At 43.8% G+C, this 20,173-nt stretch overlaps 1 protein-coding gene across 1 annotated transcript in view; it reads right to left on the bottom strand.

Moving 5' to 3' along the window:
• The window catches only part of Blnk (B cell linker), a 77,627-nt gene that overhangs the window by 5,655 nt on the left and 51,799 nt on the right, over positions 1-20,173 (bottom strand). Inside the window, exons 11-17 of the mRNA XM_027407341.2 lie at positions 17,396-17,423; positions 16,039-16,081; positions 8,620-8,704; positions 7,810-7,841; positions 5,895-5,971; positions 4,217-4,300; positions 1,950-2,105 (exon numbers count right to left, since the gene is read on the bottom strand). Of these exons, the coding sequence (XP_027263142.1) occupies positions 1,950-2,105; positions 4,217-4,300; positions 5,895-5,971; positions 7,810-7,841; positions 8,620-8,704; positions 16,039-16,081; positions 17,396-17,423 (505 nt within the window). The remainder of the gene's footprint in view (positions 1-1,949; positions 2,106-4,216; positions 4,301-5,894; positions 5,972-7,809; positions 7,842-8,619; positions 8,705-16,038; positions 16,082-17,395; positions 17,424-20,173) is intronic.

Below are 20,173 nucleotides of genomic sequence, written 5' to 3'. Positions count from 1 at the left end.
TTTTCCTTTCTTCCTTCATTTTGCCCTCCTCCTTTCTTTCATCCCCTCGTTCCTTTCTCCCTACCTTCTTCCATTTTAAAAGTTGAGGGAGGGCCTCACTTGTTGGCCCAGGCTGGACTTGAACTCACAATCTTCTAACCTCAGCCTCCCAACTGCTGGCATTACAGGAAGGTGCCACCACACTCACTCATAAGTGTCTCTTCACTAGAACCTTGGTTATGCTATTTTCACTGTTTAAACTGTCCTTTCTACCCTTTTTCCTTTTCATTCTTCCCACTTTTATTCCACAGATCCAAATCCAACCTATCATTCTAGATGGGAACAAGCATTCCTTTCTGGACCATACATAGGTGTGGTGTCATGACTAAAACTGGCACCCACAGGACCATACATGTGAATACTTAGTCATAAGGGAAGTGGCACTATTTGAGAAGGATTAGGAGGTGTGAGCTTGTTGAGAAGCTGTGTCACTGGAGTTAGGGGTTCAAAAGCCCACACGAGGCTTGGTATTTCTCTCTTTGCCTACAGATCAGACTATAACTCTAGCTACTTCTCCAGTGCCACGTTGTCACCATGATGATAGGACTAAACCTCTGAAACCTTAAGTCAGCCCCCAGTGAAATGCTTTCCTTTATAAGTGTTGCTTTGGTCATGTTGTCTCTTCATAGCGATTGAACAGTGACAAAGATAATTCTTACTCATACTCCAAGATTCCTTTATTGGAACAATCTACCTAAACAGAAACATTTTGAGCTTCCATTTTGCTCTTCATTAAAGACATTTCTGTTTGTTATTTAAGGCCTATGTGAGTACTTTTTCATTGCATGATCTCATCTTGGCATAAAATTATAGTATAATGCTTCAAATCAAATTCTGAATTCTCAAGTCCTTCCCTGGTCACCTAACTTAGTGCCAGAGTTGAGTTGAGCTGCTAGGCCTTGATTTTGGAGAACTAGTTCATGACCTAGATTCTTACAACCTTAATTTGATTTGGCATTTCAACTTCCATTTATAAGTTTTCTTGAACTAATAAATTATACCATATTACCCTTACTAATAATGAGTGGAAAGAGGGGTTGAGGAGATGGTCAGTGGATAAAGCCCTTGCTGTGCAAGCATAAAGATGGGAGTTCAGATCCCCAGTGCCCATAAAAATGCCAGGTGGGCATAGTGGCCTGCCTATAATTCTAGCACTCAGAAGACAGAGCCAAGGGATCCCTGGAGCAAACAGGTAACTAGAATAGCCATGTTCAATCAAGAGATCCTGGCTCAAACAACAGCGTGGAGAGCGATCAAGAAAGATTCTCAAGTATTAACCTTGGGCCTCCACATACATGTACACAGATGTGCATGTGTGCCTCACACCCATGCACACCATACACACAGACATTCAAATTGTAAAAAAGTACTAGCATATATATATATATATAATCACTTTCTTCTGCTTTCTCATAAAATATTCTATTACACAGCATGCATCATATACTATATAATATAGTATGTCAAAGCATGGCATTTCCTTTTATTTTCTACTGATGACACACACACACACACACACACACACACACAGTGTGTGTGTGTGTGTGTGTGTAAGAGAGAGAGAGAGAGAGAGAGAGAGAGAGAGAGAGAGAGACCCTAAGACCAAGTACTTTTGTATTCTTTTCCTTTTTCTCTGACACCTAATAGAGCATGGTGACACTGTGTTCAAAACATAGATGTAGAGCTGAGTTAAAGAAATTATCAGCCAGCCACAGTGGTACCCTCTTTAGGATCCCACACTCAGGGGGATTATAAGCTTAAGGCCAGCCTGGGCTAGGGAGTTTCAGGCCCACCCAGGCTACATAATACAACTCTGTCTCAAAATAAGTAAGTGAATAAGTAAGTAAGTAAGTAAGTAAATAAATAAATAAATAAATAAATAAATAAATAGAGAAAGAATAATTACTAACCTCTTCACCATTTTTCTTCTTTCCCAAAGCATATTGTTTGGTTGCTTCAATAAACCGTACAGGAATATTATATACTCGCTTATTAAAGAATGCAACTAGTGTATATGGCTGCTTAGAATCATGGCCAGAGCTTTTCCGAATAAGAAATGATCCATCCTGTTTAATAAAAGCAAAGCACAGTGGTAGTATTAGTTATATTTCTGTAAGCTAGAAACCGGTTTATGAAGAATATTTTGTTTTCAAATATCGATTATTTAGCTCCACGTTTTTATTATTGATTAGAATTTATTTTATTGTTTTCCAAGAGTACTGTTCACAAGACAGAGATGTAGACAAACTTGAGTGAAGCCAATGCCAGTGTTTGATGTGTTCCCTGAGGTATTATGCTTGTTGGGATTTAGAAGTATGTAAAAGGACACAGTAAGATCAAACCTAGAGTATCTTGAACAAGGGCCCATGTTTGCCAGTTCCCTTAGTAAAAGTCTAACATATTCTGTGTGCAAGAACTGTAAGAAGGAAGTAGTACCTGGAAATTGAAGCTTTTAGCTAAAGAAAATGCTCATCTCAACAGACATAATTATGTTAAAGTAGAAAAAGTGTAATAGAATATTCTAATTTATATGAAATATTTTATTAAAATAGTTTAGTATTACAAATTTTAAAAAAGTTATGAACAAAACCTAGCCAAAAAGACAGAAAGAAGAAATGCAATAGATGGTGTTCAGCTTTAGGAAAGAATTTGAAGAAAAAGAAAGAAAAAAAACTATCTCAGAAACAAAGGGACAAATTTTACAAAATCTCTGAGGACTAAGTGAACTCCAATAGAGATTTAATGTGTGACCCAAAGGAAGCCTTGGGGACAACCACGACATTTAAAATGGAGTGCAGCAGAGTCAGCCAGACAGTGATGACCACTGAAGAGTGACACGGTGGCCTTGAGACAACTCTGAAAAGCTTGCCCTGACTGTGCTGGCTCTGGAGGCGATGGAGTCGGCCAGGGCTCACTGAAACAGCTGCAGTGATGGCAAGCCTCACTCAACTTTAGATAGCCTTGCAACCATTTCCACCTTAGCCAAGGGGTAAGCCCTTCCCCTAGTGAACTAGCTAAGGAGGTAGACAGTGGTTGGTTCAAAACACAAGTTTGAGCTGGAGAGATGGCTCAGAGGTTAAGTGTTCCAGCCTCTCTTCCAGAGGTCCTGAGTTCAATTCCCAGAAACCACATGGTGGCTCACAACCATCCGTTATGAGATCTGGTGCCCTCTTCTGGTGTGCAGATATACATGGAAGCAGAATGTTGTATACATAATAAATAAATAAAATATTAAAAAAAAACTTATAAGCTTGAGTGACTGTGATTGATATCAAGGCAGAGCTGTGGTTGGCCCACACAAACAGGTTGTGACTGATCCAAAACACACCCTCTCCCCCATCCTGTCTCCCTCCAGGGCCACCTTCCCTGTTGTACAACATTGGACCCCCCAAAAAGGTGATCATTTTTTTCCCCAAGTAGTGTGGGCTGGACAAGAAAGAAGCAAAAACTGAGGAAATCCTCAACATGGAGACAGTCCTAGAAGGACTTCTCCTGGACTACCCACAATTCCCAGCTAGGCTGAACAAAGGAACCCTCACCAGCCAATTGATGACATTTCAACAGGGATTCGGGCTTTTAAAAAATGGGAGAGTAGGGCTGGAGAGATGGCTCAGTGGTTAAGAGCACTGACTGTTCTTCCAGAGGTCCTGAGTTCAATTCCCAGCAACCACATGGTGGCTAACAACGACCTTGAATGAGATCTGGTGCCTTCTGCTGGCCTGCAGGCAGAAGACTGTATACATAATAAATAAATAAAATCTTTTTTTAAAAAAGAATGGGAGAGTAGAGGAAGTGAAAAGAGAGCTTTAACCTTGCATTGTCCCATCCATCCCCAGGGTTGAGCTCTCAAAAATAGACTCCCAGGTAGTTTCTGCTGCTTCATCCAGATCTTGAGTTGTTTCAAAATAGCCTGTTCTTCCACACTCCAAGGCAGGGCTCCTGCAGCATCAGTTCTTCCCCAAATCTCCCCTGCCTCCCACTTTTCTCCATTGTGTGAGGGGCAGTGGAGCCCACAGAGCCTTGAGATTAAAGGTAAATAGGAAGGAGATGGCAGAACAAGACGGGTAGTTCCAAGAGAGGAGAAAGCATAGGGAAATAGCCCTCTACCTGCACCCCTGCAATTACTTAGTTGGACCTATGATGAGCTCCACAGTGTGGGATTTTTAGGTGGCCAAACCTTGTTGGATCTGTGCAGGGCCTCTTCAGCAGACTTGCGGTCACAGGCACCAGCATACCAGGGCTTCCCGTGAAGTTCTGCCTCCTGTGAGACACACATTATGAAACATGAGCTGGTCCTCAAACTACATGAGCATTAGATACCGACAGTTAAACACTGAACTGAACTCCTGGGAACCCAGTAGCAGAGAGGGAGGAGTGATGAGTAAAGGGGTCAAGACCAGGCTGGTAAAACCCACAGCTGGTAAAACCTGAACAAGGGATTGCTCATGGATCCCAGACTGATGGCTGAGAGGCCAGCATGGGACTGATGCAGACCTCCTAAACGTGGGTGTCAGTGAGAAGGCCTCAGCAATCTATGGGACCTCAAGTAGTAGATCACAATTTATCCCTGGCATACAAATGGACTTTGGGAGCCCCCACATGGAGGGATGCTCTCTCAGCCTGGATACATGGGGGAAAGCCTAGGCCCTGTCCCGAATGATATGACAGACTAGGAGATACCCCATGGAGGGCCTCACCCTCCCTAGGTAGCGGGGGGGGGGGGGAATGGGGTGGAAGACTGAGGGTTGGGAGGAGGTGATAGAGATGGAGCTGGGATTGACATGTGAAGCAAGCTTGTTTGTAAATTAAATAAAAAAAAACATAAGTACATGAGTATTTAGGAGAGGAGCTTAAATGGCTAGTATTGCAAGACCAAGTCACTAGTGACATTCATCAACATCTTTACCAGTGATGTTAAAATGAATTTTGTGTTTCCTTTGTCCAACCACAAGGCTTACATGGCTAGCTCACTCCCATTTGGCATTAGCTGCTCAATTTAGTCCTAAAACATAAATGGACCTCCTGAATGAATTATATATTCTTTTCTCATCATGCTCTTATTCTTGATGCTTTATAGGGTGCTTCATAATTTCAGTGTGTGTGTGCCAGATATCAACATTTGCTGCTGTTCCTCGGGAGCTGTCCACTTGTTTTTTGAGTTAGAATCTCTCACTGGGCTCAAAGATGAAGCCAGGCTGGCTGATCAGTCCACCCCAGGGAGCTACTGTTTCTGTCTTGTCAGTGCTGGGATTACAAACACATGGCATTACCCCCCCCCCTTTTTTTCATTTGTTTTCTTTTGTTCTGCTTGTTACTTCTGGAGCCGGTTTTCAAATCCTCATGCTTGTGCAGCAAGCACTTTACCAACCAAACTATTTCTCCCTATTGCCAGTGTTTCAGTAATATTATCTTACTTGATTTTGACAAATAAGGATATTTGCTCCCTTACCATCTTCACATTTTGTCTAAGCTCAGAGCACACAGGGTCCTTTCTGTCTTTTTTATGCTGTTCCGTTTGATACAGCTTTAACATCATAAGCCTCCACAGGTCTATTCTGAGGAAATTATAAAGTTTAAATAAAATCTATGTGAGAGGAGTAACAACAAAAACAACACATTCCTTCCCGATTTTAAAGAAGCACTAACTGTTATTTGGGTATCTGGAACAGAAATGAGAAGAAGTATGCCAAGGTCTTTCTTAGTCACTGAAAAAAACAAGACATTCTGTAGCCATCAGATCAGCTCAATTAAAATCCAGACTCCATCCTCAGCCTTCCTCCAAATTGTCCTCAGAAGACATGCCCTTTCCCAGAGTTCACTGCAAACAGTCCGATGACATCAAGCTCATGTCATACCTGGTCTGCAAAAGTGGAATTAGATGACAAGCTACATAATGGTCCATCTACAGCTGGGCTTCCCCCTTCTGGAAACCCTGAAAGAGATTTGACAAGTCCATTAATCTTTACTAGTTTCTATGCAGTTTCAATGCCTATGTCTCACTACTGAGAGAGCATTGTGGACCAAACACAGAAGCGACAAATCCTTAGGACAATGCTGTTCAGAGATGGCTTCAGGACCCCTTGAAATCACCAAGATCCTTCCAGAGGTTTGGGAGGTCTTTGTTTTTTGGCAACTACCTATCTTTGAAAAACCTGGGTTTTCTTCTTGTTTTTTTTTTTTTTTTTTTATGAGAAAGCACAGCAATGGACTGTTAGCTCTAGACATTTAAAAGTTCTGTCAAGTTGGACCAGGTAATGCAAGCTGTAATACCAGCTACTAGGAAACTGAGGCAGGAGGATCAACAGTTTAAGGTCAGCCTGAACTACACATAAGACCTGTCTCAGAAGTAAATAAGATTTGTAAACTGTAATCCAGTGTCACTTTCTGCACACTCACACACAAATATGCACACACAAACACACAGAGACATATAAACACACACACACACACACACACACACACACATTTGGTTTGAAATAGTTTTCAAGAAAATACTTATAATGACTTCATGTAATTTTTAATGGCTTATTTCACAGTTTTTGTTTTTTAAAGCTTTGGTAATAAGAAGCAATCTCTTTATGCTCCATTTTGAGACTTACACAACACGTAAAACAAGGGAAGTAGTCAGCCCACACACCTACTGCTCTAACCTACAGTTTGAAAATGGTCTGTTTGCTGAATGTATTCTACCTTTGTTGTTAACTTAATTATTTTTATTTTATTATGCAGTGTCATTTTCATGAACACACAAAGTATTTTGGGCATATCTCCTCCATGTTCCTTCATCAACAGATTTAATTTATAATATATTTATTATCAGTGGGAAGAAATGTTTAAACCAAAATTATTTGGGTCTTCACTGAATTTTAAAAGTATTAAAAGTAGTCTCAAGGTGAAAATGCTTAAGAATCCTTGTGGGTGCTGGAACTGAACTCAGCCTCTCATCCATCTCTCCAGATCTGATTCATCTGATTCATATATAAGGTGGTTTACCTTGGCAAACTTATCCAGATAATTACCACATTCTCATTGTAGGGTATATTTTATAGATAATATGTGAGGTTCATTAAAACATATTTCAGAATCAAACACATCATTTATTGAGAATCTTCTAGGTGCCAAGCACTGTACTAGGTATTTCCCATGTGCTGTTTGACTTAATCTGCTTTTGAAAATGGCTGTATTGTATTTTGTTTAAATGATGATGACCGATAAGTAAATGCTCAATCAATACTAAAGATGGGAAATATTTACCTTTCAAAGTAACACTACAAAATAAATATCTTTGGCCCTAGTTTACAGACAAGGAAGCAAATAAGAGAAGACACTGCAACTGCACAGTGGAAGTGACAGTGCTGTTAGCTCCCATACCTGGCCCTAACCTCCACCTGTGGTTGACCTTTGTGGCAGTTAGAATGCAATTGGCCCCCATAAGCTCATAGGGAGTGACACTATTAGGAGGTGTGGCTTTGTTGGAGTGGGTGTGGCCTTGCTGGAGGAAGCATATCACTGGGGAGGGCAGGCTTTGAGGCCTCTTATGCTCAAGCTCCTCCCACTCTCACAGTCCACTTCCTGTTGCCTTCTGATCAAGATGTAGCCAACACCATGCCATCATGCTCCCTGCCATGTTGATAATGGACTGAACCTCTGAACTATAAGCAACCACCTCAGTTAAATGTTTTCCTTTATAAGAGTTGCCATGGTCATGGCATCTCTTGACAGCAATAGAAACTGTAACTAAGACAGCCATCGTGATTTCATTGTACTTACGTGGCAGAGGAACAGGCTTTTGATGGATAGGTCTGAAAGGAAGAGATGCAGGTTAAGTAAAAGGCAGAGCACAGTACAAAGTCTGAACAACCCTCCAAAGGATAATGAGATCTAAAGATGGGAGGGGAAACAAAACCTTTGGAAAACAAAGATTTTCCCCTTTAGCTTTGAAAAAGGAGGAGCCTTGACTGAAGAGCTGTATTTTAGGTAAGACCAATGACTGGAAGAATGGGTCTCTGAAATTCTACAGTTTCTTAAGTTGCTGACACCTTTCCAGATTTAATTAAGAAGTGATGAAACACGGTTCCCTGTGTGACCTTGTATGACAATGAATTTCCATAGCAACAAGAAGAAACTTGTTTTTAAAGGGAAAGATTCTACTGCTGGGAAAAGAGTTGACTCACGATCTGTTACCCCACATTCTGGAGGCTGAGACAGGAGTTAAAGGGCAGCCTGGTTACGTACACCAGAAAGGCAATATGTACACAGCCAGGCAAGCTGGGACTACAGAGTGAGACCCTGTCTTTAACAAATATATAAAACAAAGGGGTAAGAGAGGGGGGTGCTTCCTGTCGTTCCAGAAGTTCAGTTCCTGAGTTCAGTTCCTGAGTTCAGTTCCTAGTGCCCACACTGGATGGCTCACAACCATGTAACTCCAGTTCCAGGAGACTGGATACCCTTCTTACACACATGCAACATATACTCACATATATACATAAAAACAAAATCAAAATGAAAATATTTTTAAAAGAATGAATAAAGAAAGAAATGAATAAAGAAAGAAATAAAGAATAAAGTAAGTGTTCTTACTTCTGGGTGGGAGGAAACACTGGTGACTGTACAGTGTCTTGTCTGTGACTAGACCCTCGGTGGCGTTCAGCAGGAACAGGCTTTTCTGGATTAGGAGAGGTCTCACATTAGTATTAAGGTGAAATATCATCTGTTGCCATCCCCAAATCCAGCCACATCAGCTGGGTAGGACCTCTTTAGCCAGATGTCTCCCCAATACCCGGTCTTCTGAGGGGTTCTCAGTCTGTGTACTTGTCCCTCTTTTGGTGTGTGTGTGTGTCTGCTCTTAGGACCATGACTCCCTCTTGGAGGTGTTACAATGCTGGTAACAGCCTGGCCATGCTGGCACCTCTGTGCTCTTCCTTCAGCAGTGTACATGGAAACAGAAGCTCTGGGCACTGGACTGTAAGTGTCTGAGCGCAGGCAGGTGCCAGGAGATGAGCAGGCACGACAGCCCTCTACATAGCTCACTCACTGCTTTCTGTGTAGCCTCCCTTCAGGTGTTACCACACCTTCCTGTGTCTTGATTAGTCATGAGATGTAACTTATTGCTAATGAGAGGTAAAAATCTCAGGATTCATGAATGATCTACTTCCTTTGAAAAATTAACTGAATCAAAGTCCAGTTTATCCTCCAGTGTTGATATCACCTGGATCTCAGCATGTTCTTGAGTGGGGAGGGTAGGAAAAATAGGCCTAACCACGGAACCTAAGAAATTTCTGTTGAAGCCCACAGGGAACTTCCCTACTGAGACATTAAGAAAAGCAAAAGGCTACAGAGGCTTCAAAGGAACAAAAGCAGCAACGCAAGTGCTGTAAGTGGTCAGGCCTAGTGCCCCGGCATTCAGCCAGCCTTGAACTCTAAAGGTATTTATTTCAAATGGTGTGGCAGGTTACCTTAAACTGTCATGATAACTTTGTGCTCGTTTCTTTGAAACTCAGAAATTCTCAAAGGAGTGCAATGCCCACATTAGTTTCCCACAGCCTTAAGCTATGACCACACCGTGTTTTCTCTATCCTCTGTTAGCCTGGGCCTTGCCATCTTGTAAATGCCTCCTCCATTTTTGGTAGAGCTGTGACAGTTGCCTTAATTACAGTAATTTGGTTTCCAGAACTGTTAGGTCTCTCCAGCTGTCCAAATAGCCAGAAATGAGCCCAAACTGGACTACAGGATTTCTGGTGGGGAGATAAAAGCCAGCATTCCTCAGGAACTTGTGAAACTGGTTCTTACCTGTGAAAGGGAGCACTTCCCTTACCTCTGGCAGAAGGGGCACATGGCTACCTGTGGCCCCTATTAGAATATCAAGGTCCATGCTGGCCTCTGGGCTCCCTTAGGATCACAAGGACCCATCACACATTTCAAAGTCCATGCTAGCATGAGCTGCTCCCCTCCCCAGCTACTCATCCCTCTTATAACCTGGCTACTCTCGCTATTTGCCAGCTCATCCTCTCTAGCTCTACTCTATTCTCTATCTCTTGTTATCGCAATAGCTCCACTAATCTCTCCTGCTTTCCTAGTCCTGGCTATGTTCAGTCTACTTTCTCTCTCTCTGCTCTGGACTCTTCCAGATGCCTCTGGGTGTTTTCTCTCGTATCTACAATAAAAACCTTAACCACATCATAGATCAGTTACATCAGCAGTTTCTTTCCTGCACCCACTCACACAAGAACTCAAGTAGATTGTCTCTCTGGATTCCTGTCTTCCTGCCCTAGCCCCTCCCGCCTGTCATGAGAGATGTCTATCAGTCATGTGATTCTTTGACTACTCACTCACTGGTCATCCCAGCAATGGACAAATGCCAGCTGAAAAGGAAACTTTTCAGCCTGTGCCCCAGCTTGTACGCAGGCTGGGGCCAGCGATTCTCACAGAGTTTACCCCACCCAAACAAAGCCCTACATGGTCTCACTTGTCTGTCTTTCCTTCTTTCAGAGTCCTGAAATCTCCTCCCCAGGGCAAAGATGGCTGCCCACTCCCTTTGGGTTTAAATGGCCACTGCCTCTGTTTTTGGAAGGAGTCCAAAGGAAGCAGCTCGCTAAGCTCCTCTGTGGGAAGCCTCGAGCAGCCCCTCCATCTTGGCTTTAAAGACTCCCGAAGCCTTTACGTTTGCGCAGAGGCCTAATCACTAGGACTCTCTGCCCTGCCCCTGCTCATCAGGCTGGAGGGCCTGGAAGGTGTGGGAGGCATGCCTGGGATGTGCAGGAACAGGAAAACTTCAAAGGGGAGGCAGAGAAGCACAGGACAGAGAGGAGGGCGTGGGGGACTGAAACAGACTGAGAGGAGGAAAGAGGAGGGGGGGTTCCTAAAGGTGCAATAAAAGCAGAGATGAGAGCTGTGGTGTGTGCTCAGGAGAAAAGGCCCCTGTGTCGTGAGCAGGGACACCAGCATGCTCTGTGCAGACACAGGCTTAGGACATGGTGAAAGGACATGGTAAAAAGACATGCACTGTGACGAAGCACAGGGTGCCTTCCCGTGGGCAAATGGATGTCTCTATGTCCTAAGTGTTGGCATCTTGAATGAGTTTCACTTTCACTTTCCTGTCCCCATTCATGCTTTTCAAATACAGAACATTTTTAAATGGGGTCACTATTAAAAAGCATGTTGGTGGTTTTTTGAGAAGTGGTGACACAAAGGCAGAGAAGTATCTGAAGATACACTAAGACAATGGGCCTTTGAACTTTGAAAACTTTCCAACAGAACTTCTTTTGAAGGAACCGGCTTCCCTTTTGGCAGCCATAACAGCCGAACATGTGCTTGCCATATACCTGCCTTGGTCACTTAGAGGTCAGATGCCTGTCTTGTGACAAGGAACCAATCAGAAGTTAGCTGGTGGCGCTATGCTTTACGACCCTGGGTGTGCTTTACGGACAAGCGCACAGCAATGACGTAGAGAGCATAGCAACCACCCTGGGAGGGCCTATGAGCCATAACAACCAGTTGACCAATCAACACAGGGCAAGCCCTCCAAGCCTGGAGGCACACCAATGAGCCTGTGAGCCTGTGCGTACCCCTAGACACTCCCCTTACGCTGCCCTATAAGATCTTTGGGGAGACCTTAGGAGCCGTCTTTTTCTAGCCGTCTGCCATGGCGGGTGGGTGAAAGACCCGAGCTAACATGGGGTTAGTTCGTTAAATTACAATAAAGCCTCGTGCAGTTTGCAGCAAGCTCTCGAATCCGCCTGGTGATTGGGGTGACCGCGAACCTGGCCTGAGACCCCGGATACTTGAGTTTTCGGGGGTCTAACATTTTGGGGGCTCGTCCGGGATTTGCGACCACCCTTCACCTGAGTGGATTCGATCTTGGAGGTAAGATGATTAGAGCTCGCAATTTATATATGTTCAATGTTCTATGTTTCTTGTTTTGTCTCTTGCTGTGTTGTTGGTTTGGTGCCATGATTTGTATTTGATCTGCGCAGAATTTGTATTTGTAATTCGGACTTCTGGGGAAGACCCTGAAGTCCTGCCCTGGATGAAAGTCCGAGGGTTGCTTGATTTGATCTGCGCAGAATTTGTAATTTGTATTTGATCTGCGCAGAATTTGTAATTGAACCATAGGGTAAGCAGACTTGCGAGAACCTTGGTTCCACCCTGGATGAAAGTCCAAGGTTTGGTTGTAATTTTGGTTTGGGGCACCATTTCTTTGCCGCGGTTTGTCCTGTATAATGTCTGTCCTGTCTAATGTCTCCATGTTTGTGACATGCATGGGTCAGGGGTCTTTTCTTGTTGCCCTAAGCACATGGCACGGGAAAGGAGTTCTGCCATGTGTCACGGGTTAGAATGTGTTATGTTGGAGTCCCCCGAGGCTGCTTTTCTGAACTCGAACCACTGCTGCAGCCCTTACAGCTGAGCCTGGCCCATGTAGGTGAGTCTTTCCCTATCCCCACTTGCCGGTCCCGTGGGTCCCTGCCATTTGCCTAGCTGCCCGGCATTCTTTGTGCTCTACACACATGGTATGCAGGGGGGCCGCAGGAGTCTTTTTCCCACACCTGGATTGGCCTAGGGTCTGGGGTTACCAGCAGCACCCCTACCCCAGGTCTCTCTGCCTTGAGCACATGGAGCTCGAGCGTATGAACTTATCTGGCCTGATCCGGACATCTAAATGGCCTTAAAGTTATTAAGAACTATAAAAGGGACTTTGACAAAATTTTTATATTAACTAAAAAATAAAAAAAAATGTAAAAGACTTAAGTAATAAAGAAAAACAATTGTCTAAGAATGTCTAAGAAAGTCAGAGAAATAAAATAAAAGGTTAAAGAGAGTTAAAGCAAATGATAAAAGTTATAGAGGGTTAAAGCAAGTTGTTGGAGGTCAGAGAAAAAGATTGTTACAGAAAGTTATAGAGGGTTAAAGTAAGTTATAAAAGGTCAGAGGAAAGTTATTAAAGGTCAGAGAAAAGGTTGTTACTAGCCAAAAAAAATGTAAACTGTGCTATGGTTTCTCATGTCTAAAATTTTAACCATATTAAGCTAATTCTGTTTTAAAAAGTCCTGTTTATTTCTCAAGTAATTTATGTATATTTGTTTTAAAATGTTCTGTTTCCTGGTTTAGCCAGCACATGGCCAACTGGTCACATGACTTGACTGGTCGCCATTTTGCTAAAGTTAAAAAAAGAATACTTAAACCGCCATCTTGACTAAAGGTGACCGCATGGAAATTAGAGGTACCATCTTAGAAACAAGTTTTTCAATTAAGATTTAAAATGTTAATGCTTCTATATATTACAGAAAGACCTTAAGGGAATTTAAATTTCTTTTTAAAACCAGTTTTCAAATGTTTGTTTTTATTAATGTTTGTACTTAAAGAGCTTCAATTTAGAATTATTTTTAAGCAAAGCCTGACAGTGTAAAGTTCTTGTTTTATAAAAGATGCTGATCTATATAAGACGGTACAGTTTGTGTTTTCAGAAGTTAAGTTTAGAATGTTGGTGACACACACCTTTAAGCTCAGGGTGTTGATGGCACACGCCTTTAAGTTTAGGGCGTTGGTGGCATACGCCTTTAATCCCAGCATTCGGGAATAAGAGGTAGATGGATCTTTATGAGTTCAAGGCCTGCCTGGTCTGGCAGATCGAATTCCAGAACAGGCTCCAAAGTCACAGAAAAACCCTGCCTCAGAAAGAAGTTAAGCTACTGTTTAAGGAATATAAGGTAGCTCTATGCAGTTTTAAGTTCAGCTGTGCTGTTTCAAACATCTTACTAAGTTAAAACCAGTTACAGTCAGACTAAAAAATTAATTACAAAAAGAAGACTTTACCTAGCCACCTGTGTGCTTCTTGTATGCTTAAGGCAAGTAATTAAAACAGACCTCTAATGCTTCAGAGATCTTCAGAATATGGCATTTAAATTGTTATCTTTAAAGTTTATAATGTCAGACAGACTGCCAGATCCTGACAGTGACCCAAAGTCTCCAAAGAAGATTACGAGGCACCTCAGTTCCTGCACCTGGACCAGTGAGCGAGATGCTCAGATGTGATACCTGCCGCCTGCCAGAACCTAGCCGAGACTGTGGACAAAGCTGCTGGACACTGGAAAATTGATTGCACCCCTTTGCCTAGACAAAACAAGGTCAGTCTTTTCCATGTCCCTCTTCCACAGAGAGAAAAAAAAAAACTCTCACAGTATAGGCCTGGCGAAGATTGCTGGTCTTTGAGACAGCTGCCTCCAACGGTAATGGAGAAGCTTGGGTTTGGCTAACTGTATATGGACCTACTTCTAACTGGCTTCTGTCACTTTTTAGTAGATTCGGACAAAATATACCCTTCTCAGATCTCTGAAATATTACTGGTTGTCAGCTTGACAGCATCAGTCAGTCAGATCCACTATAGACTAGTCAGTATGTTAGCTGATAAAATAGTAACTATCTACTGTTCAGGCACAAGCTCAAGGTTTTTAAGTTTATTTTGGTTGTCATCTAAGTACAAACTTAAAGGGCTTTTCATCAGGCCAAAGGCACCTCTGTCCAATCCATACCTGGCACTCTGGACAGAAGAAAAATGTACATGCTTATAGCCCAAATCTGTAGTTTTTGCTAAGTATGTTCCTGCTGTTTAAACAGATATCCAGATATCTACTTTTTCTGTACTGTGGGCTTCAGTAAATAAGTTTTAACCTCTGTTCCTAGTTTAAACATGTCTTAAACAGGTTTCTGCTTCTGGCTGACATCTGAGTATCAGTTGCTGACTACAGGCTGTTCTAAGTAGACTGCGAGCCCTAGACTTGCTATGGATGTGAACCAGTCCAGCTGATATGGACACCCCCTGTCTCTGCAACAGTGTCTGCTAACCAGAAGCCCCTAATAAATTCCCCATTGCCTAAATTCCTTTTTGCTTTTGACTAGCATTTCAACCTTCTGGGGTCCCTAACTTCGTCCCAAAGTCAGCAGGAAGCAGTTTGGAAAAGAATTTCGCCGTCCATTTTCCCTGGTTAAAATGCTAAGTCAAAAGGAACTCCCTTGCATGGGGATGACAGTATCTATCACTCCCTGATGGGGATGCTAGAGAGACAGCAATTCCATGATTGGAATTTACAAAAAAGAAAATGGGGGAATGAAGGAACCGGCTTCCCTTTTGGCAGCCATAACAGCCGAACATGTGCTTGCCATATACCTGCCTTGGTCACTTAGAGGTCAGATGCCTGTCTTGTGACAAGGAACCAATCAGAAGTTAGCTGGTGGCGCTATGCTTTACGACCCTGGGTGTGCTTTACGGACAAGCGCACAGCAATGACGTAGAGAGCATAGCAACCACCCTGGGAGGGCCTATGAGCCATAACAACCAGTTGACCAATCAACACAGGGCAAGCCCTCCAAGCCTGGAGGCACACCAATCATGAGCCTGTGCGTAAGCCTGTGCGTACCCCTAGACACTCCCCTTACGCTGCCCTATAAGATCTTTGGGGAGACCTTAGGAGCCGTCTTTTTCTAGCCGTCTGCCATGGCGGGTGGGTGAAAGACCCGAGCTAACATGGGGTTAGTTCGTTAAATTACAATAAAGCCTCGTGCAGTTTGCAGCAAGCTCTCGAATCCGCCTGGTGATTGGGGTGACCGCGAACCTGGCCTGAGACCCCGGATACTTGAGTTTTCGGGGGTCTAACACTTTAAATGAACAGAGTTTTAAGAATTCATTACCTTGTCTAAGCTGTTCTGAGACATGCAGGTGGCTCTAAGGTTTGTACCGCCATACTGCTTTCTAGCTGGCTGTGGCTCTCTGCAATAGGCAAGTGGCAGGCAGGCCACAGCCTTCTCCACAGCTCCTGCCTGCTCTGAGCTGGCTTTGCTACTCACTACTACAATGCAAAATACCAATCATTCAGACGAGTTGGCTTCATAGTAACACTTGCCTCATAAATAATGAAAGAAATTCAGAATTAAAGATTCATATGCAAATTGCTAATTGAAAAATTACTTTTAGAGTACATGCTCAACCTTCAGAATAAATACATTTACCTTCACAAACATTTGATGCATTCGGTAGAGAGGTAACTGGAGTCTGTGATGAGGAAAAAAAAAAAGACAGACACTCAACAAAGCAGAACAATAAAAGTCAGAGTGAAGGGACCACCTCCCCATTTCGGCAGCCATAACAGCCTAACACGTGCTTGCCTGACCTTGCCTTGGTCTCTAGGAGGTCAGATGCCTGCCTCGTGGCAAGGAACCAATCAGAAGTTAGCTGGTGGCGCTATGCTTTACGACCCTGGGTGTGCTTTACGGACAAGCGCACAGCAATGACGCGCAGAGCATAGCAACCACCCTGGGAGGGCCTATGGGCCATAACAACCAGTTGACCAATCAACACAGGGCAAACCCTCCAAGCCTGGAGGCACACCAATCCTGAGCCTGTGCATACCCCTAGACACTCCCCTTATGCTGCCCTATAAGATCTCTATGCAGTGGCTTCGCAGCGACTTTCCTAGCTATCCGCCATGGTAGATGGATGAAAGGCTGGAGCTTACATGGGGTTAGCTCGTTAAACAACTTCAATAAAGCCTCTAGCAGTTTGCATCAACTGGACTGGATATTGAGTTCTTGGGCAACTGTCCAGGTTGGAGATTCCTCAATCTGAGAGTCTTTCAAGAGCAATATTAAATATTCTGGTAGAGATTTGATGCTGCTACTCTAAATCATGACAACAAGGCTAAAGCAGTGTCTATTCATTGAAAACTGCATCGGTGTGTCTCATGGGAGGAGCAGTACATTTCATTGTGAGGACATCACTCATCTGTCAAGAGTGTTGATGGACACTATGACCCCCCCCATACACACACACACAGAAGCTTTCAGGCAGTAGTGCTTGTGCAGTGGGCATTGGGCACCTGGCTTTGGTCTCACAGTCCCACCTTCTATGCATCCTAAGTGATAGTCACTGTCGGGTTCTAATGTAAGCTCAATTTCAGCTGGGCTGCGTTTCATCATGGGCTTGTTCAGGGTCACCCCATTCTGGCCAGAAGCTGAGTTTAGTCTGTGGTTCTTTATCTGATACACAGTGGTCTGCCAGTTGCTCTGGGGTCAGCAAGGCAGGAAGTGGACAGGGGCTTCCTGCAGCAATGGAGGCATGGATGCCCGCACATCTTCTGTGATCTCTGCACACATTCAGGGAGGCTGACAGAGTCCAGCAAGGACCAGATGGCCAGGAGTAGAACCTTCCCAGCTACCTGAGCGTTAGAAGCTCCTCTGGGTTGTCTGGGCGGCAGCTGCTTCAGTTGCTAAGCCTGCTGTGTCAAGCACAACTGGAAGCGTTAAGTAAGTGGCTAACAATAGATGCTGCAGGAAATGTGAAGCACTTTCAAGTGCAGAATCAACTTACTGTCTTCAGTGGTGTAGCTGTTTTCTTCCTGAGGAATAAAAGATTAGCCTTGTGAAACACAGGGAAGATGAAGCAGAGCTACCACCTTCTTCTTAGACCTAAACCATTGAAATGAAAACAGTGGGTAGGAAGACCGCTCTTGAAGAATAGATAAGGATGGACCGGGGAGTTCATTGTGGTGATCCTCCCAACAGGGAAGGGTTAACTGTCTTAGTCAGTGCTCTGTTGCTGTGAAGAGACACCATGACGAAGACAACTCTTTGAAAAGAAAGCATTTAGTTGAGGACTTGCTTACAGTTTTAGAGGCTTAGTCCATTATCAGTGTGACAGGGAGCATGGTGGCATGTGGGCTGGTGCTGGAGCAATAGCTGAGAGATATGTCCTGATTGATCCATAGGCACATAGACAGACAGATACACACACACACACACACACAGAGAGAGAGAGAGAGAGAGAGAGAGAGAGAGAGAGAGAGAGAGAGAGAGAGGAGAGAGAGAAGAGAGAGAGAGAGAGAGTGAGAGAGAGAGAGAGACTGACTCTTGGCCTTGTGTGGGCTTTTGGGACCTCAAAGTCCACCCTCAGTGACACACTTCCTCCAACAAGGCCACACTTCCTAATCCTTTCAAATAGGGCCACTCCCTAAGCATTCAAATCTCTGAGTCTATGGGAGCCATTCTTTTTCAAACCACCACATTACTGTGAATAAACAGGGGCCCAGTTGCCAAGAGACATCAGAACAGCTCTTGTCTCCTGCTTGGTGACCTTGGGCCCCTTCTTTTGGCCATGAGGCACCTGTGTACTCTAGCTTCCTCATCTGAACTGAGGCGAGGTAAATGCAGAGCCCTTCCCATACCCCTGACACTCCATGGGTACCACCTGGGGTCCCAGGTCACACAGGTGAGGTTGCAACCATCACCTTCCTGTATTCACATCTTCTCTACTACAAGGTGACTGTTCTCTAATGCCTGTCTTCCTAGAGATCCAAAACACAGCTAACTCAAAGCCATTGTGGTGCACGGTCCCAAATGTCTGCACCTACGCCTTTATCTTGGCTTTAATAGAGCCTAGACTTACTGTTGCTAAGGCTTTATGCTTCTTGTTGGAATTTAGCTTTAATTCTTTTCCCTTTCCTCGACTCAGCTCCCCACCACTCTCTTCTCTCCTCCTCCCCACTGCACCCTCTCCTGTTTTGTCTGAAAGCTGAAGTGAGAGAAGACTACTAATAACATTGTCTGTAAGAAGTCTGTCTGGAACTAGGCTAAGCTCCTCACAGGTTACTTCAACCATTTAAACGACCTTTCCAAGTGTGTGTCATGTATATAGTGAAACCCTGTCTCAAACAAACTGAAAACCTATGAGAAGCTGCATATAGTGACATGGGCTTTTAATTCCAGCATGCAGGAGGCAAAGGCAGCCAGCCAGCCCGGCCTACATAGCACATTCCGGGCCAGCCAGGACTACACAGTGAGACCCTGACTCGATTATTTTTTCTATTATTGTCACATTTTAGAGATCAAGAAACATGTTCAGAAAAACTAAGTAACTGCTCAAAGTAAAGCCAAGAGAGGAGTGCAATGTTGGTTAATAAGCCCCCAAAATTAAGGCTTATTTGGTTTCCACTGGGGTAGAATTAAGATTTTAACCATGTAGGCCAATTTTGTATGTGTGTAAGTGTGCTTTTAAAATATTTATTTTATTAAAAATATGTGTGCATGTGTGTGTGCACATGTATGTGTATGTGGTGTGTAAGTGTGTATATGGTTTGTGTGTGTATATATATGGTGTGTGGGGGGGGGAGGCGGGGGGGAGGGTGTTTGGATAGGTGCTGTGTAGGTCAGATTTGTCAGATCCCCTGGAGCTGGAATAATAGGTACATGCCTCCTGGCATGCATCTGGGAATCAGACTCAGGTCCTCTGGCAGAGTGTTGCCTGCTCTTAACCACTGAGCCAACTTCCCAGCTCATAAGTGTATTTTTATAACAACCTATTGAGCCAACATAATTGTATAGAGTATATGGTGGCTTGAATAAAAATGTCCCCGATAGACTTACATATTTGAATACTTGGTTCTTAGTAGGAAGAACCGTTTGGGAAGGATTAGGAGATGTGGCCTTGTTAGAAAAGCTATGTCCCTGGGAGCAGACTTTGAGGTCTCAAAAGATTGTGCTGCCAGGCAGTAGTGGCACACAACTTTACTTCCAGAACCCAGGAGGCAGAAGCAGGTGGATCTCTGAGTTCAAGACCAGCCTGGTCTGCAGAGCAAATTCCAGGACAGCCGAGGCTACACAGAGAAGCCCCCACCTCTTACACACACACACACACACACACACACACACACACACACACACCCAAAAACCACCACCAACAACAACAAAAACGTATACTATTCTCAGTGTCTCTCTCTCTCCTCTCTGTCTCATGGTTGTGGATCAAGATATAAGCTCTCGGTCATTTCTTCACTCTGCCAACATAGTCTCAAAACTCAAAACTAAGCCTAGATTAAATTGTTTCTTTTATAAGCTGTCCTGGTCATAGTGTCTCATCACAGCAACAGAAAAGTAACTAATGTGGTGGTGTCATAATACCCACCCAGCAGTTTCCAAAGTCACCTTAAATTCCATAATCATTGTCCCACAAAACACGCTAAAGCATGTTCAGATGTAAGCATCTTCTGATGCCAGGTCCACTTGCAAATGAAACCAGGGAGCAGAAAGTAAAGGTTGAACCTGACTGGAGATCACAGAACTATTGGGTGTTGAAAGTTGGGGTGGCCTACAA

Source organism: Cricetulus griseus, chromosome 3, assembly GCF_003668045.3.
Source record: "Cricetulus griseus strain 17A/GY chromosome 3, alternate assembly CriGri-PICRH-1.0, whole genome shotgun sequence".
NCBI lineage: Eukaryota > Metazoa > Chordata > Mammalia > Rodentia > Cricetidae > Cricetulus > Cricetulus griseus.
This window is presented reverse-complemented; position numbering and strand designations above follow the sequence as displayed.